This window comes from Mesocricetus auratus, unplaced genomic scaffold (genome assembly GCF_017639785.1).
Source record: "Mesocricetus auratus isolate SY011 unplaced genomic scaffold, BCM_Maur_2.0 Super-Scaffold_100055, whole genome shotgun sequence".
NCBI classification, from domain to species: domain Eukaryota; kingdom Metazoa; phylum Chordata; class Mammalia; order Rodentia; family Cricetidae; genus Mesocricetus; species Mesocricetus auratus.
Window position 1 is genome coordinate 4,176,891 of NW_024429232.1, and position 23,093 is coordinate 4,199,983.

General features: G+C 50.5%; 1 protein-coding gene across 2 annotated transcripts; it reads left to right on the top strand.

Annotated features, from left to right (window-relative positions):
* Positions 1–5,887: 5,887 nt before the first annotated feature.
* On the top strand, positions 5,888–23,091 carry Adck5 (aarF domain containing kinase 5). 2 transcript variants are annotated; one of them, XM_021222972.2, is made up of 15 exons: positions 5,888–6,025; positions 13,661–13,764; positions 14,799–14,948; positions 20,597–20,672; positions 20,789–20,989; positions 21,070–21,210; positions 21,289–21,402; positions 21,476–21,607; positions 21,683–21,766; positions 21,844–21,925; positions 21,989–22,067; positions 22,144–22,247; positions 22,321–22,573; positions 22,644–22,760; positions 22,839–23,091. In XM_021222972.2, exons 1-15 carry the CDS (start codon positions 5,930–5,932, stop codon positions 22,942–22,944), a joined length of 1,839 nt encoding a protein of 612 aa, XP_021078631.1. In that variant the 5' UTR covers positions 5,888–5,929; the 3' UTR covers positions 22,945–23,091. The 2 variants fall into 2 exon arrangements, with proteins under 2 accessions (XP_021078631.1, XP_005086052.1); XM_005085995.4 differs by having other exon boundaries at positions 22,156–22,247.
* Positions 23,092–23,093: the final 2 nt, after the last annotated feature.

Here is a 23,093-nt window from a genome sequence, read left to right on the forward strand (position 1 = left end):
TCCACAAAGCAGAGAGGCAATGAGCCACAGCCCAGCTTTTTGTTGAGGGCTGGTTTTATGTCATTTTATTATTTATTTATTTATTGTTGTTGTTTGGTTGGTTTTTCGAGGCAGGGTTTCTCTGTGTAGCTTTGGAGGCTGTCCTGGAACTCTCTCTGTAGACCAGCCTGGCCTCAGACTCACAGAGATCCGCCTGCCTCTGCCTCCCGAGTGCTGGGATTAAAGGCGTGCGCCACCAACGCCGGGCTCTATTTTATTCTATTTTTTAAACCTTTGAATGGCCTTCCTCCCCTAATTTGGGTTGATAGTTTGAAGAAAGAACAGAAGGCTTCTTGCCTCACATAACTGTTAGGTAAGCACCGTTGTCCAACCTGATATCCAACTCGTTGAACCACTCCACCAACTTCAGGCCCTACAGGCAGGAGAGAAAGTTCCGAAGGGCTATGCCCCTGGGCACACAGGGTTTCTCTGTGTAGTCTTGTAGACTGGGATAGCCTCAAACTCCCAGAGATCACCACCACCCAATTAAAAGGGCTTTGTTTTAAGCGGTCAGGCTTGTCTGGGTCAGGAGAGGGAGAAAGAAGTCATTTGTCTGGGGAGTTCACCACCTTTACTCCCAGCAGTGTAATTATTTATTAACCGTTACCTAGGTAACCTCCCTATCCTTTCACTTATCAGGGAGTCTGTCTATCTTCCAGTGCCTCAGACAGGAGGATGGGCAGATGGTAATTCAGGAGGTCATGATGGCTCCATCTTCAAAAGCGGAGTCAAACGCTGCCTATAAAATGGAGTCTCCGCCCCCTACATAGTGAGTTTTAAGCCAGGCAGGAAAACAGAAAGTAAAGACTAGTAGAAAGATTTATTAATATAATAATGGTTCATGAGTGTAGTCAAATCACATCAGGAAACCAGACCTGCAGACTTAGCTATCAGACACACGACAACATGACACAGTGAGACTCTGCTTGGAAGGAAGGAAGGAAGGAAGGAAGGAAGGAAGGGACGGAGGGACGGAGGGAGGGAGGGAGGGAGGGAGGGAGGGAGGGAGGAAGGAAGGAAGGAAGGAAGGAAGGAAGGAAGGATATGGGAGATGGGAGCTCAGGGACAACGATGAACTCTTTCTGGAAACCACTTTCTCCATGTGCTTGTCGTCTACAGCATCAAGGCCTGGGTGAGTACAATCCAACTCATCACGTTCCACTCGGAAAGAAAACCCTCAGCCGGGCGTTGGTGGCGCACGCCTTTAATCCCAGCACTCGGGAGGCAGAGGCAGATGGATCTCTGTGAGTTCGAGGCCAGCCTGGTCTACAGAGCGAGTTCCAGGACAACCTCCAAAGCCACAGAGAAACCCTGTCTCGAAAAAACCAAAAAAAAAAAAAAAAAAAGAAAACCTTCAAGGGCTGGGCAGTGGTGGCACATGCCTTTAATCCCAGCACTTGGAGGCAGAGGCAGGAGGATCTCTGAGTTTAAGACCAACTTGGTCTACAGAGTGAATTTCAGGACAACCTGGACTGCACAGAGGAACCCTGTCTCAAAATATTTTTTTCTTGGGACTGGGGAAATGGTTTATTCAGTGGCTAAGAAGACTGTCTGCTATTCCAGAGGACCCAGGTTCTGTTCCCAGCACCCAAGTAGTTGGTGGCTCACAACTCTTTGTAATGCCAGTTCCAGAGACCAGATACCTTTATCTGATTTCTACAGGTACTAGGCACGCACATGTTGGACGCACATACATGCAGCAAAATACTCTTGTGTGTCAAATAAAATAAATAAACCTAAAAATAATTTCTAAGGCCATGCTTATTGTGTGTCCTTGATGCTCCCCAGCCTTTCATTTCTGCCTTTTAGAGCCAAGATAAAAAGCCTTAGATGACTACACCAATTTATCGGTGTTATGAATTTCCTGACTGGAAATGTTTTCCATTGGTGTAATCCTCTAATTTCTACTTTCATTTCATCTATGGGAATGAAAGGCCAATTGATCAAGGTTAAGTGCTATGTGTATATTTCTGATAATTCTATTAATAGCATATGTATCTTCTTTACATGATCTACTAAGATAGACTCAAACATACGTCAGCCTCCACGCTCGCTTTCTGGTGAGCAGCTTTGGGACTGGGTCTCGGCATTACACCTGTTACAGTCTTAGCATGGGCTCCTTTTAGCCTTTGGACCTGTGTGTTTCACCGACGTCTCAATTTTATCTCTTCTCATTTGTGGTCAATCTTTAGCTGGAATACCAGAGATCAGAAGTCACATTGCTTGTCATCACAAATGCCAGTGAGCGCCAACAGGAAGTGATTCTTTAGTGTGCACTTTATCGCTGTGAAGGCAGCAGATTAACATCCTAGAGATAAGGTTTGTATCTCCTCTCTGGGCAGCAGAGTATCTTGGGCATGGAAATTGAGGCAGTTAATCATTCCAAAGGTTGTTCCTCTGGTCAAGGCGTTCAGCCTTGTCTCCAGGAGTCATCCTGTTGGTGTGCCTCTATCCCCTGCCTTCTTCACTGTGTCTTAGTTCTGTGGGTTTGCATAGGCACAAGGCTGCTGGACTTTGCTTTCCTCCTGCAGCATTCCCTGGGCTAAAGAAAGGTTAATTTAGGACAAGTCAGACGCAGTGTGTCATGGTTGGACAACTTACTGTGTGCATGTGCAGATTCTCTTGTACAACACAAAGCACATGTAAGGTGGAGTATTAAACTGAGGGCAGAACTACTCCCTTCTCCCACTCAGAGGTTCTTTCTCATTTTCCCCTAATTTATATTCATTCTGAAAAGTTCTGCACCTGATAAGCACCTCCACTGATGCAGCGACCCAAATCAGACCAAATCAAACCGAATTAGAAAAAGCCCATGTTTAGCCAGGCAGTGGTGGTACACACCTTTACACCTTTAATCCCAGCACTCGGGAGACAGAGACAGGCAGATCTCTGTGAGTTCGAGGCCAGCCTGGTCTACAAGAGCTAGTTCCAGGACAGCCTCCAAAGCTACAGAGAAACTCTGTCTTGAAAAACCAAAAAAAAGAAAAAAAAAGAAAAAAAAAAGAAAGAAGTCCCATGTTTAATGGATACAACACTTCTGGGGGGCAGTTTAAATACTCGTGGGAGTGGTCTTGAGCATCTCTGGGGGAGGTGTCATCATTTGGCGGGCTTTCTGAGATGCAGCAGGGTTTGGAGGGAGATAGGGGAGGGGGCTTGGGTGGAACCTCCACCAGAGCATTCCAGGCTCTTTGGGTTTATGGATGCCAGGGGCTGGGGTGAAGCTTCCACCATAACACATTCTGGAAAAAAAAGTTTCCCTCCCCATCCCTCTTGTCCCTCATCATTTCCCGCTGTTAGTCATAACTCATCTGTAAGATCTGTACCACATAAATGGCATCTCCTGCCATTCATTCGGTTGGTTGCTAGCATGGTTTCACAAGCAAAACCTCCTCTTTCTTTCTTCGTGTGCCGATTAATTGAGCTGGTCCTACTCAGGCCTCACCAGTTCTTGTTGGTAGAATGCAGGCAAACAGACGCCCTTTGTGGCTTGGTTCTTCCACTTCCCAGGGGACTTCAGCCACCCCCAGTGGTTAGGGTTAACCATGCTGGGGTTCTCAGCTCCCTGCTGTTGAGAGGCTTCAGTTAGATGCTGCTCACAGGGTTCCTTTACTCTTCTGCTGTCCCACAAATTTTCACCGTGTTTCTTTCTGTTTTTTCTTTTCTTGTTTTTTTTTTTTTGTTTGTTTTTTTCAAGACAGGGTTTCTCTGTGTAGCCCTGGCCATTCTGTAACTCACTCTGTAGATCAGGCTGGCCTTGAACTCACAGAGATCTGCCTTGTCTCTGCCTCCCAAGTGCTGGGACTAAAGGTGTGCTCCACCAACACCCAGGCCAAACAGTTTTAAATAAACCTCCAGGTCAATTTCCCCGAGTACTCAATGATCTCACATGAGTGAGCTTCAGAGGGATCATACCTGGGTCTGTCACTGCTCACTCTGGGGAACCAGGGTTTTGATTGGGCTTCCTTACAGAGCATGGTTAAGGGGTCACTTAGTGGAGTTTGGTTGCTCCCATCCGAAAGTCTGCACAGGAAAGCCTTAACCCACGGGAATGATGGCTTCCCCACGGATGAACAGATAGAGTCCCCCACCTCCCCTAGTCATTCCCTAGCTCGATCCTCTAACCCCTCCAGCCCAGACCCTGAAGACCCATGCAATAAGGACAGAATTGCACATAGACGGTTGGGAGGGGTGGCTGGGTACTGTGGTGAGGGTCTCATGCCCCTTTCTACCTGCCTGCCTCTCTGAGGGAAGGCAAACTAGCAGATCTTTTCGAAGCAGGCTCGAAGATGGTGGCAGTTGGCTCAGAGGAGAGTCCTGCGCGCAGCAGGTCCTGGTGGTGGTAGCCTTTGGGGTCTAAGGTCCTGAGAGTTGGGCACTGCGTCACAGCCTCCTCTGTCTGCCACCCAGGTCTGGGGGCAAAACACTGGATGCTTGCCAAGCAGATTGACAAGGGGAGACGCCACACTGAGTGAGCGGCCGCTGTTGGAGGGGAGCACCAGGGGTGACACCTGGAGGCTCTGGAGCCAGAGCCACAGCAGGACCAAGCTCTGGGCACAAGGAGTCTCTGCTGTCATCTTGGCAGGGACACCAGCTCGGCTGATGGAGACCCCTGTACTTGCTGCTTCCTGCTGTCTTGTGGCTGAGAGGTGGTTCCTGGACAAAGCGCAGGGCTAAGCCCTGTCTAACGGTACTTGGCCTTCCTGGTGGGGGTGCTGGGCATGCTGGAGAGGGAGTCTCCACACAGGAGCAAGTACTGCCACCACCTGGTAGGTTACTGCCATCCCTTCCTACCTGCTGTGCCAGCTGGAGCCTAGGGTAGTCTGGCCTCCAGAGGCAGGTGGATTTTTGTGAATTCCAGGCCAGTCCAGGATAGCCAGGACTGCAGGGAAACCCTATCTCAGAGGATTAAAAAACAAAACAAAACAAAAAAAATCACACACACCAAATAAAAAACAAACAACTCTTTTTTTTTTACAACCAACTCTTGAAAATTGTTCCCTAACATCCACACACAATAAACAAACAAACAAAGACCTTGTTAAAGGTTCACCTCTTTGGGCTGGAGAAATGGCTCAGCAGCTAAGCATCTTGCTCTTAGCACCCACAGGGTAGTTCTGAACCGCCTGTAACCTCTTCCAGAAGATATGGCGCCCTCTCTGGCCTTTCGCAGGCACTGCACCCAAGACCTATATGTTTGAGCAAAAACATTCATACGAATAAAATAAGAATACATTTTTTTTATTTCCCTTCAGAGCTGAAGACAGAACCCTGGCCTTGTGTTTGGCATGCAATCTCGACCACTCAGCTAAATCGCCAACCATGAAAATAAATAAATCTTAAAACAAACCAGCCGGACGTTGGTGGTGAATGCCTTTAATCCCAGCACTCGGGAGGCAGAGGCAGGTGGATCTCTGTGAGTTCGAGGCCAGCCTGGTCTACAGAGTGAGTTCCAGGACAGACCACAAAGCAATACAGATAAACCCTGTCTCGAAAAAAAAAAAAAGCCACCTCTGGCTGGGGATGTAACTTAGTACCTACCATTCATGAATTCATGAGACCTCCGGTGATTCTGACTGAACTGGTCAGGAAAATTCAAAGTGCTAGCTTGTCAAATGGGCAATGGTGGCTCACATCTGTCATGTCAGCAATCTGCCATGAGTTCTAGGCCAGCCTATGATAAAGAGCTAAACGCTGTCTCAATAAAAACAAAAACGAAAACAAAAAAACCCGGGAAGTGCCTCCTTGATCTGCACATGAAAACCGGGCTCTCCTGTGAAGCTATGCCGCCGGCGACCTCAAGGGGCCGCTGCGGCGAGGCAGAGGCCTGCAGGGCTTGGGGGCGTGGCCCCTCCGCTCTATCTCGCGCCGTGAGAGTGCGGGGCCGGTGCGCATGCGCGTCGCCTGCTCTCCCGCGGGGTCTGCTGGGCACCAGGGACATCTGTGGCGAAACCAAGAGGAGAGCGCCGCCGGGGACATGTGGCGGCCGGTGAGGACCCCGCCCCCGCACGCCCTGGACCCGGGCCCTGACTCTGTGGCCCCTGCGTTGGGTCTAACTCGGTACCCCGAGATCTGGACCCAACCCAGGCCCGGGTCCTACCTATCGACCCCGAAACTCCGAAGAACCCTCAGGTCCTCGGCCTCCCTATGCTCCCCAGACCCCGCCCAAGGAAGCCTCACTCAGCAACACTTTACCTTTACCCCAGGGGTCCGCTCCCTCCTGCCCTTGCCCGTAGCACACCCCCTCCGGGTCTCCAAGGGGAGCTGCTCTGTTCCCTCTACCTGCTTGGGGGGAGGGAGACACCCCACGACGTCCGCTGGGTTAGGCTTGCCCTCGCTTTCTTGCCCCCCACCCCTCCCCCGTTCTGGCACTGGAGATGTTCTCGCCTCTCCCCTGTCCTTGGAGTATGACCCTTTCTGCAGTTGTGTTGTTTTTAAACGTGGACTTCTCCGAAGTTGATGTTCTAGTACATCTGGCCTTGTAGATTATACTGATAGGCACGGAGTTGGGTAAACTTTTGGCTTGCAGTGAGCTGCCCTGCTGTGGGTGTGCTCTCTGATGGAGAAACTTGTGCTGGCCTTTAACACAGCTCTTTACGATCGCGAAACTTCTCCACACAACGTATTACATATCACTTAGTCCTCCAGACTGCTCTAGGGACTGGAAGGGCAAGTTTTGTTTGTTTATTGAGACAGTTTCTCTTTGTATCCCTGGGTCGTGGAACTCGCTCTGTAGACCAGGCTGGCCTTGAACTCACAGAGATCCACCTGCCTGTGCTTCCCGAGTGCTTGGATCAAAGGTGTGCTCCACCACTGCTGGGCTGGAAAGGCAAATTTTAACTTCTGAGTAGTGATGCTGCCCAGTGCAGATGAGCCCTTGCAGTTACTGTTTCGGAATGGTATTTCTTTTAACAACACCCACTCCTCCTTAATCTGTCCCCTCCCAACGTTGGAAAATGTCCCTTCCTGCTGAGGTGTACTGGGCTATCTGTCCTGTTAAACAGTCTGGTCACCTTTTTGGGGAGGGTCTGCCCTGAGTCTTGGCAGCTACTTCCTGTTATGTGCAGGCTATCTTATAGACATCTTTCATCTTCCTCTAATCCAGTGAGTCTGACTGTAGGTTCTCCTTAGAGTGTGAGTTTTACTGCTTCATGCAGGCACCGGAAAAGAACTCTGATTGAATGTCTCTGCAGACAGATCATCTACACATTCCCTGTAAAAAGCATGAGAACTGCCAGACAGGCTGGCACAGCACTTGCGAGGCAGAGGCAGGAGGATTTCTGAGTTCAAGGCTGTTCTGATCTACATAGTGAGTTCCAAGCCACATAGCAACCAAGCGGCGTGAGGACCAGGTGCAGGGAGCCTATGGCACTCTGTCCACGCTGGAAAGGGTGAAGGAGCTATGTGGCAGTTGTAGGTCAGCGTCACCACAGGTTGTTCTGTGGACCTGCTCAAAGGGGATTGTTCTGGTGGGAGAGAATGTACTGACATCCTCTGTCTGCTTGCCAGCAGTGTGGTGGTCATGTTCTGAGCTACTGCTGCCAGCAGAGCTGTGGACATCACAGGGACCTGGAGAGGGGGGTCATGGTGGACAGAGACATAAGACTCTGGGATCACTTCAAGAATAAAGTTTTTGCTGAGCTATGGTGGCACATGCCTTTAATCCCAGCACTTGGGAGTTCGAGGCCAGCCTGGTCTACAGAGCCAGTGCCAGGACAGCCTCCAAAGCTACATAGAGAAACCCTGTCTCAAAAAAAGGAAAACAAAAAAAAGTTTTTGCTTTCCCACAGCTGTTGATATAGTGTTTAGCTTGATAGCGCTCTGGGCAGAGCTTGAGCAAACAGCGTCTTTAACCCTCTTATCTGAGTCCTTCCTGCTGCACTTCCCTGCCCCTGTGGCCTTGCCTTGCCCCACAGGAAAGTCCTCATTGACCTCACCTGCAGTTTCCCCCACAGCCATGGGGCTGCATGTGGGTCAGGGTTTGGTTTGAGAAGGGACCACAGACCATCTGGGCCACAACCCTGGACCGCTCTTGTTTGGGATTTGTTTGGATTTTGGCAGGTCTGGCTGTAGGTTTGATACCCCCACCCCCGTGCCGTGCCTTTTGGGGCCTGAGATTTCTTTCTCATTTGGTGGGGGTTTCAGAAGATAGTTTAATGGGTGCTGGGTAGCCTGTCTCAGAAGGACTCAGGTTTGGTAGCTCTGGGGTTTTCAGCACAAGGCTTTATCTGCTTGACATCATGAGTGGCATCTCCTACCTGTGACCTTTTGTTGCGGATGCATCCTGGTGAGGCACCACAGGCACCTCCTAAAAGAATCTTTGTTCCACATCCTGAGTGGGGAAGGTTAAGAGGCAGCAGAGCCCTTCAGTTGCCGTGCGAATCCTAAGAGGCTATAGGGGAGGCGGAGGGGAATGGGCTCCTGGCCTTGCCCGCAAGAGCAGTTAGCATCAGGCTGGCCGTGGGGAGGAGGTGGTAGTCAGTCATTGGGAGCTGGAGTCACAGTATCATCAACATCAGCATGACTCTTTAGTGGCTTATCTGAGTCCTGAGTGTGTCCGTCTCCCCAGCCATTGCAGAGGCCCCTTCTGGGGCATACTGGGTAGACTGACCTGGCCAGCCTTGTCCCCTCTGCAGTATGCCTTCAGTATGAGGTTGCCATCTAGACACTATATTGTTCCTACATGACCCGAAAACCCAAGGTACTGTGGACAGCTGGTGCTGGCCTGAGGCAGCACAGGTCTCCCTCGTTGGAGATGAGCTATCCTGAGACTCTTCTCAGTCTCCCTGAAGGACTTTCGACCTTTTTGTTTTGGGTCATGAACAGTGAGCACTCTCAGCTTGGAGCTCTGGGCTGCCTCCTTTAAGTCAGCATGGGGCCATACGCAGGCCCTTCCCACTCAGCCTTGGTGTAAGACTGGGGTTCATGCTGGCTTCAGCCTATGATTCTGGGCAGGGTTTTGTGAGCCCTAACTCTGTACAGCACAGTAGCCTGCCTTACTGTCTTGGCTTCCGGTCTGTTGGCTAGAGCGTTTGTGCATCCTCTTCTGAGCCGTAGGTCTCAAGTAATGGAGATCCAACCTCCCCAGTCATCCCATGCTGCTCTGTTCTCAGCTTGACACGCCTGCCTGCTCAGTGGCCCCTGGACATCTCAGCCAGTCCTCGCCTGCCCTTTTGTCCCAGTTAGAGGAAGTCTTTCTGCGTTCTCAGGGTGTAACCTGTCTGCATGTGTTGAAAATGATCTGATTTCGCTTCTGAGAGAAGTAAACTAGTTTTGGGTTTTTTGTTTGCTTGTATTTTGTTTTGTTTTGTCTTGTTTTCATTTTAAAAGCAGTGGAAGGGGGCTGGAGAGATGGTACAGCAGTCTCGAAAGGAAGGAAGGAAGGAAGGAAGGAAGGAAGGAAGGAAGGAAGGAAGGAAGAGTGGGGTGGGGTGGGGTGGGGTGGGGTGGTGGCGCACGCCTTTCATCCCAGCACTCGGGAGGCGGAGGCAGAGGACTCTGAGTTCGAGGCCAGCCTGGTCTACAGTGAGCTCTGGATCGGCCAGGGCCACCCGGAGAAACTCTTTTGAAAACACGGAACCATGGGGTTGGGGATTTAGCTCAGTGGTAGAATGCTTGGCTAGCAAGCTTAAGGCCCTGGTTTCAGTCCTCAGCTCTTAAAAAAATGTAGAAGAGGAATAAGAAAGAAGAGCAGTGGGAAACTGACACCCAGTAAACAATTCAGTCTGGAAAGTAGAGTGAGGGCTGTCTGTGTTAGACGGGGAGAGCTGAGGACGCTGGATGCCAGCAGGGACTGGCATAGGGCAGAGCCTTGGAGTGCCGTGTGGGAATCCTTGATCCCAGTGTGGCCTTGGAGTGCCGTGTGGGAATCCTTGATCCCAGTGTGGCCTTGGAGTGCCGTGTGGGAATCCTTGATCCCAGTGTGGCCTTGGTGCTCGCCTGCTGGACACGTACTCACAGTGTTTGGTATGTTGGACAGTGCTCCAAGGGCTTGCACATCGTTTTGTGAGTTTAATTCTCCTTTTCTCTTCTTCCTCTTCTGCCTGCATGTATGCCCATAGGCCAGAAGAGGGCACCAGATCTCATTACAGATGGTTGTGAGCCACTATGTAGTTGCTGGGACTTGAACTCAACACCTTTAGAAGAGCAGCCAGTGCTCTTAACCACTGCGCCATCTCTCCAGCTCCCTAATTAACTCTTTAATCAGGCAATGATTTATACTTTTCAAAGCAAGAAACTGAGGCTTATTGAAAAAACCGAAGTGCCATAGCCAAGGGCCTATCCAGAGTGACCCAGGGGCTTCATTTTCTCTGCTTGTGTGAGTAGCATCTCTAACCTGGTCCTTAAAACCCCCTTATTCCATGACAGCCTAGGCTACAGCGAGACCCTGTCTCAATAAAACAAAACAAAAACCAAAAAAGCACAATTTCCCCAAGTGAAGCCATAGTAAGAGTTTCCATCGAATGCTAGTATCCCGGGCACAGAATCATCTCAAATCAGCATCCCTGCCCTAAAATAGCCCTCGTTTACAGAATGCTGCCTCCTTCCCTGGGGTCTTGTTGTTAGAGAAAGCCTTTTGTAGCTTGTTTTCCCTTTGTACGACTGGACACTGAACCAGGCTTTGTGCATGCTAGCCCCCCCCCCCTTTTTTTTCTTTTATTTTGAGACAGGGTTACCTGTATACACCAGGCTGGCTTCAAACTCACTCACTGTACTGTGTAGCTCAGACTGGCCCTCCAACATTCCCTGTCCTCGGCCCACTAGGTATTAGGGTTATAGGTGATTGCCGCCATGCTCAGAATTTTAGGTTTTTGTTTTTGTTTTTTTGCATAACAGTTAGCACCTTTTTGTTTTGTTTGTTCTGTTTCTCAAGACAAGGTTTCTCTATGTAACATCCCTGGTTGTGCTGGAAATCACTTTGTAGATCAGACCGGCCTTGAACTCACAGAGATCCACCTTCCTCTGCCTCCCAAATCCTGGGACTAACGTTATCTTTGTATCTTTTTATTTTATTTTATTTATTACTTACTTACTTAAGTAAGTAAGAGACAGGGTTTCTTTGTGTAGTCCTGGCTGTCCTGGAACTCTCTTCAGACTGGCCTTGAACTCACAGAGATCCGCCTGTCTCTGCCTCCTGAGTGCTGGGATTAAAGGTGTACGCCACCACTGTCTGCCTTTGTATCTTTTCAAAAATGTTTTATAACCAGGTGTGGTGATGGATGCATACCTTTTTTTAAAGTTTCTTTTTGTTTGTTTGTTTTTTGAGACAGGGTTTCTCTGTATTGTTTTGGAGCCTGGCCTGGAACTCCCTCTGTAGACCAGGCTGGCCTCAAACTCACAGAGATCCGCCTGTCTCTGCTTCCCGAGTGCTGGGATTAAAGGTGTACACCACCAACGCCCAGCAAAAGATATTTTTTTATGAATTAAAATTTTCATTTAAACAATTATGTGTAGGTGTTTGTGTGTTTGCATGGGGTATGTGTGCATGAATGCTAGTGTCCGAGGAGTTCAGAGGCATGGGATATCCTGGAGCTGGAGGTAGAGCAGCTGTGAGCTGCCCTTCAGGTTCCGAGAACTAAGCTCTGGGCCTCTGGAAGAGCAGGAAGTGCTCTAAACCACTGAGCATCTCTCCAGCCTCATGCTCTCCATTAGTTCCAGCACTTGGAAAGCAGAGACACAGGTGTATTTTGTGAGTTTGAGGCCAGCCTGGTCTATGTATTGAGCTCCAGGCCAGCCAAGAATACATGATGTGATATTATCTCAAGTAATAATGATGATGATGTTTTATTAGTATATATTAATTATACATAATAGTTTCTTCTTAAAAGTTTAAAAATTTATTTTATGTGTATGGGCGTTTTGTTTGCATGCCTGTGTACTGCATATGTGCCTGGTTCCTGTGGAGGCCAGAAGAGAGCAACAGATCCCAGATACTGCAGTTTTAGATGGTTGTGAACTGTCCTCTGCATACTGGGATTCAAACCCCACTCCTCTGGACAAGCAGCCAGTGCTCTTAACCACTGAGCCATCTCTCCAGACTCCAGCCCTTTCTTTGAAGCAGGGACTTATTGTGTCGCCCTGACTGCCTTGAACTTGCTCTGTAGAGCAGACTGGCACTCAGAGATGCACCTGCCTCTTCCCAGGTGCTAGGATTAAAGGTGTGTGATACCGTGTGCAGCCCATAATAGTGAGTTTCACTTCAACGCTTTCATACATGTATGTAATGTGTTATTGTATTTCCCTCCCATTATTCTGTGTTCTCCTCTTCCCACCCTGGATGATCCCTTCTTTCCAACTAGTCCAATTTCCACTCTCATGGTATGTGTATGTGTGTGGGTGCGTGCGTGTGTGCATGTGTGTGTGTGTGTGTGTGCGTGCGTGCGTGCGTGCGTGCGTGCGTGTCCCAGTGACTTTCATTATAGTCCAGAGCATGGGTCCCTGCTTAACAGGAGCAAGGGCACCTTACCAGTGTTTCCTGCTGAGCCCCTCTCTTCTCCATGACGGGGTCCAACCTTGCACAAGTCTTATGAAGGTAACTGTAGCTGCTGCATGTTCAGGAGTGCAGTAGCCATGGCATGCCCAGAGAAGAGCTTTCCAGAGCACTCTCCCCTCTCCTCCTTGGGCTCTTCTGTCTCCCCCATAGTGTTCCTGAGGAAAGGGTGACGTGGATGCCCCGCTGAAGGCCAAGCGTCCACAGTCACTTGCTTCTTTCCAAACGACCAGTTCTGTGTCTCCAGTTGCTGCCGCCACTGCAACAATAGGCGCCCTGGCCAGCGGTGAGAGCAGCACAGTTTGTGGACGTAAACCCAGCAGTGTAGAAGACAGTTTGATAGGCGCATCATGTCCCCTTGGCAGAACAGCAGCTGCCACTTCCTCACTGGGCCTGTGACTTCCCCAGCTGTGACTTTGCACAGATTTCCAGTTTCAGTTCTCCGTGAATCTTTCTGTTTTCAGAACAAGGTCCAACACAAAGCCACTTCTGTGAGGCCTCTCTCTTAGAACTGGTGGGGGAAGCTGGGCAGTGGTGGCGCCCGCCTTTAATCCCAGCACTTGGGCAGCAGAGGCAGGCGGATCTCCGTGAGTTCGAGACCAGCCTGGTCTACAGAGCAAGTTCCAGGACAGCCCCCAAAGCCATAGAGAAACCCTGTCTCGAAAAACAAACCATCAAAAAATACAAACAAACAAAAAAGATTTGGTGGGCGGGCATTGCTGACACTTCTCCCATGGTGTGGCCCACTTCCTGTGGTCACCAGTTAGTGATGTCAGCACCTAGAAATACTAAATGGCAGGTTCAGGGTGTCACCACAAAAGTGGTGCTGGCCCTCATGACAGATAATCCAGGTCCGGATGGGTTTTCTTCCCTCAAAAGGTGAGGCGTCTTCAGGAATGTCTTTCTTCTCCTGCCTTCAGCTTCTTCATCCAGTAGACAGCCTGCGTCTTTATTGCTGACACTGGCGTCCAGGTAGCTTCCTGCCTGGAGCCCTGGAAGCATGGACAGCCTTCACTGAGTGAGAGTTTGGTGTGGCCCTGCTTCAGGCTTGAGTAGATGCCAGGCAGTGACAGGCGTGAGCTGCGTCCCCGTGTCCCTGCCTCTGCCCAGCTTTGCTATCTGTTCTCTTCACAGATACGACTATGTCACTTCCACTCCGCTCTGCTGCAGAACAGACAGAAGCCCTGGCCATGTCCTGCCATTTTCTTCACGAGGAACTTCAAGAGCTCACTGGCAAGGTGATGACCCCTGCAGCCAAAGGCAGGCCCCTTCCTAGACGAGGAGATGACTGTGTGCGGTCGCAAAGATGGAGAGGCCACACTGCACCTTTAATCGTGTTTCTCTCTTTGGCACTTGAACCTGAGACCGCAGGGTCTCTGACCTGTAATTGGTCACACTCTGGAGATGGCGGCTCCCAACAAGAAGTTTGTGATGAACACACACTGACAAACAGAGGCTCCCATTCCATGAGACACACAGGGATCATTTAGAGATGAAGACTGGGATTGCCTCTATAGGGCGTCACACAACGGGTTAGGACAGCCAGAAGGGTTGTAATGGATGCGTGGTTCTATGAGCAAAGAGAAAGACCCTCTCTCCTGCCCTGCCCTGTCCTGTCCTCCCTCTTCCTCCTCCTCTTCCTTCCTTCCTTCCTTCCTTCCTTTTTGAAACGTGGTTTCTTTGTATACCTCTAGCTGTCCTGGAACTCTGTAGACTAGACTGACCTCAAACTCATACATAAGCACCTGCCTCTGCTTCCTGAGTGCTGGAATTAAAGGTGTGCGCCGCCACCCCTGGCTGGAAGGCCCTTTCTTTGAGTGTGCCATGGCCTAGACAGGAGGCCACGCGTGAGCATGGGACTGTTCCTGCTGCTGCTGCTGCATTATGCATATGTGGATGTTTGCTGTCTCGTGCAATATGGAACTCTGTTCTGTCCTTGCTCTAAGTTCTTGCTCAGTGTGGTTTGTGACTTTATACTACCAGGTCTCACCTTCCATTAGGGTCCTCTGCACCATCATGATGGGGACAGAGATGGCGGTCCACTCTGTAGACTGCGGATCTGTATTGACCTTCCAGGACGGCCGAAGGAGACCTTGTCCTCCAGCATCTGGCTGTTGTGGGGCCTAGGGAAAGGGCCTTGAATGTGCTGGTGTCCTCTGGTGGCCACATGGTCCCATAGACAGACTCAGAGTTGGTCTGCAAAGGCAGGAAAGGGAGAAACTGAGGCCCCAGCTCCCTTGTGAAGAAGCAGCATCTTCCTGTCTCCTCTCAGGACCTCAAGGACCAGGCTGCTGTGGCGGAGGGCGCTCTCTGTCACTGTGGTGGGGGTGCCCTTGCTCCTCGGAGCCCGCTATCTCAGTGCGGAAGCCCAGGAAAAGAGGAAGCTGCGACTTGCCATAGATGGTATCGGGCGCTTCAGCAGGTAGGAGGGTTAAAATGCCAGCCCTGGCACAGCTTGGGTGGGATAGCCTTCTCCATATTCCTCTCCTCCAAGGGTTGTGGGGTTCTGGAACTTTGTAGTTAACATGCAGCCTATGGCCTGAACAGGGAGCAATGTCCCCACAGACTTTTCCAGGTCAGCCATGGCCTTGAGGACAAGGGCTTTAGCCCTGAAAGTAAAGAAGCTTCTCTGCTCTACTCACCCCACCATCCAAGGAGACCTAGAGCTCTGGGCATGGAGGCTTGGCCCTGGGTGGAGCTGCCACCTCATCCTAGCACCATGGGGGAGGGAGGGGTTTTCCAAGTGCCTTCCCCTCCCGGGGTGGGAACTCTTGCAGCTGCCCGCCCAGCCTCGTTGACTTTGTTAGTGAAGAAAGTGTCTTAACTTGAATGGCTCTGAACTGTAGAGATCACGTTGCCATGGTACAGGAAGTATCTTGCTCCATGTAACTCTAAGCACAATTCCTCCTCAAGAAGGCTTTGGTTCCAAGGTCCTTAGGCTTTTCATAAGAAATGTCACCATAGCTGGGCAGTGGTGCACACGCCTTTAATCCCAGCACTCAGGAGGCAGAGGCAGATGGATCTCTGTGAGTTCAAGTTCTACATTGCAAGTTCCAGGATAGCCAGGACTGTTACATAGAGAAGTCGAGAGAGAGAGAGAGAGAGAGAGGGAGGGAGGGAGGGAGGGAGGGAGGGAGGGAGGGAGGGAGGGAGGGAGGGAGGGAGGGAGGGAGGGAAGGAGGGAGGGAGGGAGGGAGGGGAGAGATGGGGGAGGAAATGTCCCTGATTAGTCCATGGCATGTCTGTCTGTGGTTGGATACCTGTTTCCATTTGAGGCTCTCCATACCTGTCCTTCTGGTTGGTTTTGCCTGGAGCTCTGAGGCATCCCTATTGAAAGGCTGAACAATGCCCCCTGTGTTCTGTGGGCCCCAGGACTAGTGAGAACAGAGCCTAGTATTCTTACTGTGTTTCTCTGGCTGTCATCAACACTGCAGAGGCCTTGCAGGTTTCTGGCAACTGCCTTGTGCAGCTCACCCTGACTAATGGGAAAGAGGCTTCTCAGCTCACAGCTAGGGGCCATGCTGGCCTGTGACCAGGTGATGGGGACACATTCAGACATCCGTTTCCCTGGGTCTGTGGGTTCACTGCACCTCCTGGCCTCTCTTTTCTTTCTTATTTTTGTCTTTTTGGTTTTTCAAGACAGGGTTTCTCTGTGTAGCCTTGGCTGTCCTGGAACTATCTCTGTACACCAGGCTGACTTCTCAGAGATCCGCCTGCCTCTGCCTCCCGTGTGCTGGGATTAAAGTGTGTGCCACCACTGCCCAGTCAACATTTTGTTTTTGAGACAAGGTTTTACTATATAGCCTTGGCTGGCCTAGAACTTGTAAAGTAGACCAGGCTGGCCTCATATTTACAAAGGCTCCCCTGCCTCTGTTTCTCAGGTCCCGGGCTTAAAGGGATGCACTACTACACCATTTTTTTTTTATAACTTTGAGACAGGTATTGCTAAATAACTTACAGACCTTGTACTCCTCTTACTTCAGGAGTACTTGGAATTTGAAGTAAGCTGCCAACAGTCCTACTTCCTTTTCTGTGTTGACGTTATTTCAAATATCTGAAAATGACTGAGTGTGGTGGCGCACACCTCTAATCCCAGCACTCACAAGGCAGAACAATCAGATTTCTTGTGTTTGATGCCCGTCTGCCCGACACAGTGAGCTTCAAACCAGTCAGGTGTGTAACTAAAACCTTGTCTCAAAACAAACAAATGAAGTATCAGAAAAGCTGAAAGAATAATAAAAAACATTTTATCTTAAGTATCTGAGAATAAGCTGTTAGTGTGCTCCATTATCTCACTGTAATGTCTTAGGGCATCCTTGATGTAAACAAGGATGTTCTTTTATATAGCCAAGTAAAAACGGATAATTACCAGGAATGGTGGTACATACCTGTAGTTCTAGCATTCAGGGCTCAGAAAGATTATGAATTTTTTCCTTTGATTTTTTTTTTTTTGAGACAGGGTCCCACTATATAGTCCTGGATGACCTGAAACTCTCAGTGTAGACCTGTCTGGTCTTAAACTCACAGAGATCCACTTGGAGCAGTTATTGTCTAGTCTTATTTGGCATGGGTTTGCCCGATGTGTCCTCCAGTCAAGTCTGGCTGGCCACTGTAGGTACTGATCTTTTAACTGGGACAACACAGAAGTAGTGTGTTCAGTGCTCTCCTGTGCCCAGCCTAGTGGCACATGACCTCAGTTTGTTCAGTAAATCTAGTATTTCTTTGCTGTCACTGATCACTATTTAACAGAATGCCTTGTGATGACGTCTGGTTCAGCATCTTACTCTTGGTTTCCACCGATACTTTGTGAGTGAATTATTGATAGTGAGTTTTCTAATTTAGCCATTCTTTTCAACATTAACTGTTTGGCATCTTCCTGCAAAGAAGTCTCCCTAGCCAGGCAGTATTGGTGGTGGCACACACTTTTTTTTTTCTTTTTTCTTTTTTTTTTTTTTTTTTTTTTTTTGGTTTTTCGAGACAGGGTTTCCCTGTGGCTTTGGAGGCTGTCCTGGAACTCGCTTGGTAGACCAGGCTGGTCTCGAACTCACAGTGATCCGCCTGCCTCTGCCTCCCGAGTGCTGGGATTAAAGGCGTGCGCCACCAACGCCCGGCCAGGTGGCACACACTTTTAATCCCAGCACTCGGGAGACAGAGGTGACAGACCTCTGAGTTCAAGGCCAGCCTGGTCTACAGAGTGAGTTCCAGGACAGCCAGGGCTACATAGAGAAACCCTGTCTGGAAAAACAAAAACAAAACAAAGTTTCCCTTCTACCATTTACAAACTCATTAGTTGATTCACACCTCCGAACTTAGAGATACCTTTTTTTTTTTTTTTTTTTTTTTTTTTTGGTTTTTCGAGACAGGGTTTCTCTGTAGCTTTGGAGGCTGTCCTGGAACTCACTTTGTAGACCAGGCTGGCCTCGAACTCACAGAGATCCGCCTGCCTCTGCCTCCCGAGTGCTGGGATTAAAGGTGAGTGCCACCAACGCCCGGCTTTTTTTTTTGGTTTTTCGAGACAGGGTTTATCTGTGGCTTTGGAGGCTGTCCTGGAACTCGCTCTGTAGACCAGGCTGGCCTCGAACTCACAGAGATCCACCTGCCTCTGCCTCCCAAGTGCTGTAGAGATACCTATTTTATTCAGTCTGTCCCCTATGTTATTTTGTTGTAAAGACTGCTTCAGATTGGACTCAGCAGAGTCCCTTCAACCTGGTTTTGTTGCCCCTTCCAAGCCTGTTCATCTCGGCTTTATCACGTGTCTGCGTCAAGTGTCCACACCCAGATGTCACCATTAGCCTTTCCACTCCCCCTTTTGGAGTTTTTGGCTTTTCCTGGTAGTAGTCGTACACTGTATGGGACATTATACACCAGACTCATACTGGTCTTTCCCTGATCAGCTTTGGAGTCAGCTTTTCCCTTAGGGGCTGGCTACTTGTGTTATGCCCAGATCACAAAGACCCCCAAATCCCACCCGACGAAAGACTTTCCTGAGCTGCAAAAAGCAAGGTTTTTATTGTATGCAAGCCGTCAGGGACCTCTACTGGAATACTGATGCAACAGCCACCAGAGGGTGAGGGGTTAGCCAGGCTCATTAGTGGGTGAGGTCCAGTTCTGATTGGCTGACATTTAGCAGGGTCAGAGGAATACATATTTTTTGGCAGTACAACCTGTTATTTTACGTATTTTAATTGGTTGTCATGGGGAGTGAATATTCTATGGTTTCAGAATTGCACCGTGACCTTTCCAGTTTTCTCGAAAGTGGTCTGTTTTTTGTTTTTAATTCCTTGAAACAGTAGAGCAACCCTACCTTGGAAGTCAAGGTAGGGTTGCTCTACTCTGGAAAAGTTGCTGAGGTTTATCTAATTTGGTTTTTGTTGTTTTGTTGTTTTTGGTTTTGTTTTGTTTTTTGAGACAGGGTTTCTCTGTGTAGCTTTTGAGCCTGTCCTGGAAGTAAGTAGCTCTTGTAGACCAGGCTGGTCTGGAACTCACAGAGATCCAAGTGCTGGGATTAAAGGTGTGCGCCATCACCTCCCAGCTTCTAATTGATTTTTAACTCTTTCACTTGCAATGGAGATGAGAGCAGGGGCTGTGCTATGCATGCACACTTCTCACATTGACAAGACGAGCTCCAGCCCTGAATAACAGATACTGGAGTTCAAATGGGCATCCCTATCTCAGTCAGTCTTGTTTCCTCCCTTTGTGGTTGACATTCCCAGCCTTCGGTGTCTGTCCTTACGTTGAAGCACTAAAGGGCCCGCTTTGCCCAGAGAAGGCCGTTGTTCCCTGAAGCATGAGGGAGCTCAGAGCTCATTGGTTTCTTTGTCATTGTCAGGGGCGCACTCTACAGTGCAGGCTGCTGCTGGCCTTCCCTGTGCTGCCGGATGTGTGGGAGGGGCTAGTGTGTGGGCATGGGGGTGGAGGGGGTCTTAGCAGGTTCAGGGTATGTGCTGGCGTCTTTCCTGCTTCCTCCTGTGGAAGGAAGTGGCATCTCAGAGAGGTCCCTTTATGTCAGCTCAGAGACCTGCCACCTTTTTAGTTAGGGGCCTTCCTGTGGTGGAAGAGCCGGAAGTAGGACCCTATTTAGGTTAAGGCCATCCAAAGGGACTTGGCTTTGTGTCCTCCTACCCCTCAGCTGGAGCCCTAAGCCCTCCTCCAGATCAAGGCAGCCCCTCCTAGTCTGCAGATGAAGGAGGTGGGACTCTCCTAGAGTAGTGTAACCTAGCTTCTCTGGCTTTTGTTCCTATTTGTTTATTATTTATTAAGCATACATAATATGTGTAAGGGGGAATGTCAGCCCCTTACACAAGAAGAGGGCATCAGATCCCACTGTAGATGTTTGTGAGCCACCATGTGGTTGCTGGGAGCTAAATTCAGGGCGTCTGGGAGAGCAGCCAGTGCTCTTAACTGCTGTGCCATCTCTCCAGCCCCATACTTCTTAATGATTTATTTATGTTTATTTTGTGTGCAACTGTGTTTTGCCTGCATGTATGTCTGTGTGAGGGTGTTAGATCCCCTGGAACTGGAATTACAAGCAGTTATGAGCTGCCATGTGGGTACTGGGAATTGAACCTAGGTCCTTTAGAAGAGCAGCCAGGTCTCTTGACCACTGAGCCATCTCTCTGGTTCTTTTTTTTTTTTTTTTTTAAATCCCAAGACAGGGCTTCTCTGTATAGTCCAGACTGGCCTTGACTCGCAGAAATCCAACTGTCTCAGCCTCTGCTGGGATTAAAAGTGTGCATCACCACCACCTGGCTCTTTTCTGGTTATTAGAGAACTTTTTTCTTCCTCCCTTTTGCAAGTGACCTTCCTGGGACCATGATGCTTCCTCTGCCCACAGCCCTCATCCCTCCCCCACTGGCACAGGGCAGTCTGTCTGGGCAGCCTCAGGATACTGGCATGAGTAGTATTCCATGAGCTTATAAGGACCCACTTTACTAGAGGCTGAACCCAGTCCAGCCTCACCTTAAGTACAGGGGCTGATAGGTGAGGCCAGACTTTGGGCTTAGGGCAGAAGGACCCCCAGGAACCAACACTCCCCAGCCTGCCTGGGACTTAAGCTGCTTCTGCCTGCAGGTCTTTGAAGGTCGGTCTGCTCATCTCCCTGGACTATTGGTGGTGTACAAATGTTCTCCTACGAGGAGTGGAGGAGGTTTGTCCTCATATCCTGAGCACATGGCAGGGAGGGGAGATGCTGGAGGTAGGGGGTGCTGGGGGCATCAGGGAGTGGCCACCTGTCCCCAGCCTTTCCTCCATGCCTGTGGTCAGAACAGCCCGAGGTATGTGGAGGTGATGTCTTCATGTCACCAGCGTGCGGCTGACGCCCTGGTGGCAGGAGCCATCCGCAATGGGGGCCTCTATGTGAAACTGGGCCAAGGACTGTGCTCCTTCAACCACCTGCTGCCATCCGAGTACATCCAGACGCTGCGTGTGCTGGAGGACAGGGCTCTCACTCGGGGCTTCCGAGAGGTGAGCCCCCCTCATGGGGTGGAGGGAAGAGGATGTTGCCCCAGCAGCGCTGGCAGTGACTCCAAGCATGTTCTTGACAGGTGGATGAGCTGTTCCTTGAAGACTTCCAGGCACTGCCTACTGAACTCTTCCAGGAGTTTGAGTATGAGCCGATGGCTGCTGCAAGCCTAGCTCAGGTGCACCGTGCCAAGCTACATGATGGTACTGCTGTGGCCGTGAAGGTATCTATGCGGCCGCACTCTAGATGGACCCTGGGCCAGTGGTAACCATGGGTTTCAGTGTACCCTGGCCCACTGCAGGTACAGTACATCGACCTACGAGACCGCTTTGATGGGGACGTGCACACCCTGGAACTCCTGCTGCAGCTCGTGGAGCTCATGCACCCCAGCTTTGGCTTCAGCTGGGTCCTACAGGTAGTGCACCCATAACAGGTGGGGGTAAGCGCTAAACCCCGATGGGACTGACCGGCCCATGCATCACCTCCAGGACCTGAAGGGGACCCTGTCCCAGGAGCTGGACTTCGAGAATGAGGGCCGAAATGCTGAGCGCTGTGCTCAGGAGCTTAAGCACTTCCGTTATATCGTTGTCCCTCGGGTGCACTGGGACAAGTCCAGCAAGGTGGGCTGGGTAGAGCTTTCCCTGAGGGTGGGGCAACACACGCTGCTGAGCTCACTCAGTCTCTTGCTCTCCCAGCGGGTGCTGACAGCTGACTTCTGTGAGGGCTGTAAAGTGAATGACATGGAGGCCATCAAGAGACAGGGACTGGCGGTGCAGGACGTGAGTACCGTGTGTTGGGGCAGGGCACGGGATGCTGGGGCATGGTTGCTGTCATGTATTCCCTGTGTACTCCCTAGGTAGCAAAGAAGCTGATTCAGGCTTTTGCTGAACAGATATTCTACACTGGCTTCATTCACTCTGACCCCCACCCTGGAAATGGTAGGAAAGGCCCCAGGGTGGGATCTTAGAGGGGTGGCTTGAGCTGATATGCTGTGTTCCTAGTTCTGGTGCGGAAAGGTCCAGATGGAAAAGCAGAGCTGGTAATCCTGGACCATGGTCTCTACCAGTTCCTGGATGAGAAGTGAGCTGGGGCCAGGCATGGGGGGCAGGGCAGGCCTTCCTGGGGCCCCTTCTCCTGCAGCTTCGAGCTCAGTTAGGCCTTCCTGCAGGGACCGGTCCTCCCTGTGCCAGCTGTGGCGGGCCATCATCCTGAGGGACAATGCCGCAATGAAGACACACGCAGCTGCTCTTGGGGTGCAAGGTAAGGGTGGGTGTTTGTGGGACAGGCAGAAGCCTGCAACTATGCACCAAAAAGCAACTCGTGCCTTCCCCAGACTACATGCTGTTCTCTGAGGTGCTCATGCAGCGACCTGTGCGCCTGGGCCAGCTGTGGGGCTCCCACCTGATGAGCCGTGAGGAGGCGGTCTACATGCAGGACATGGCTCGCGAACACTTTGAAGGCATAATGGAAGTACTCAAGGCGCTGCCACGGCCCATGCTGCTTGTGCTGCGAAACATCAACACAGTGCGTGCCATCAACTCAGCGTTGGGCACCCCTGTTGACCGCTACTTCCTCATGGCCAAGAGGTTGGTGACCCAAGGGGAAGCCTGAAGGGGCTGCAGCAGGTTAGCAGGCTAATACATGTATCTGCTACAGCGCTGTCTGGGGTTGGAGCCGCCTGGTGGGCGCGGCATACCAGGGCATTTACAGCAGCAGCCTCGTGCGCCACATCAAGGTCATCTGGGAGTCATTCAAGTTTGAAGTGGTCCTGAGGTAAGCATGTGGGCTGGATGGGTGGCTGACCAGAATCTGCTCCCCATCAACTTATGACCCTTCACCCTGCCCCTCTAGGCTGGAGACCCTTGCCATGCGGCTCACCGCCCTCCTGTTTCGTGTTCTGGCCCGCCTGGGTTTTGTCCCCAAAGCTGAGGAAGTCTACCAGTACCTGGAGATGTAGGTGCCTGAGCCAGAAGGACTGCAAGGCTGCCAGGGGCCAGCAGATCTTCCAGCCTGGGCACACTGAGCAGGCCCCAGTGTACACACCTTACAACCCAGGACCTGGAATGGGGAATACACTATGGGGCTCTTAAACACAATGACCACACA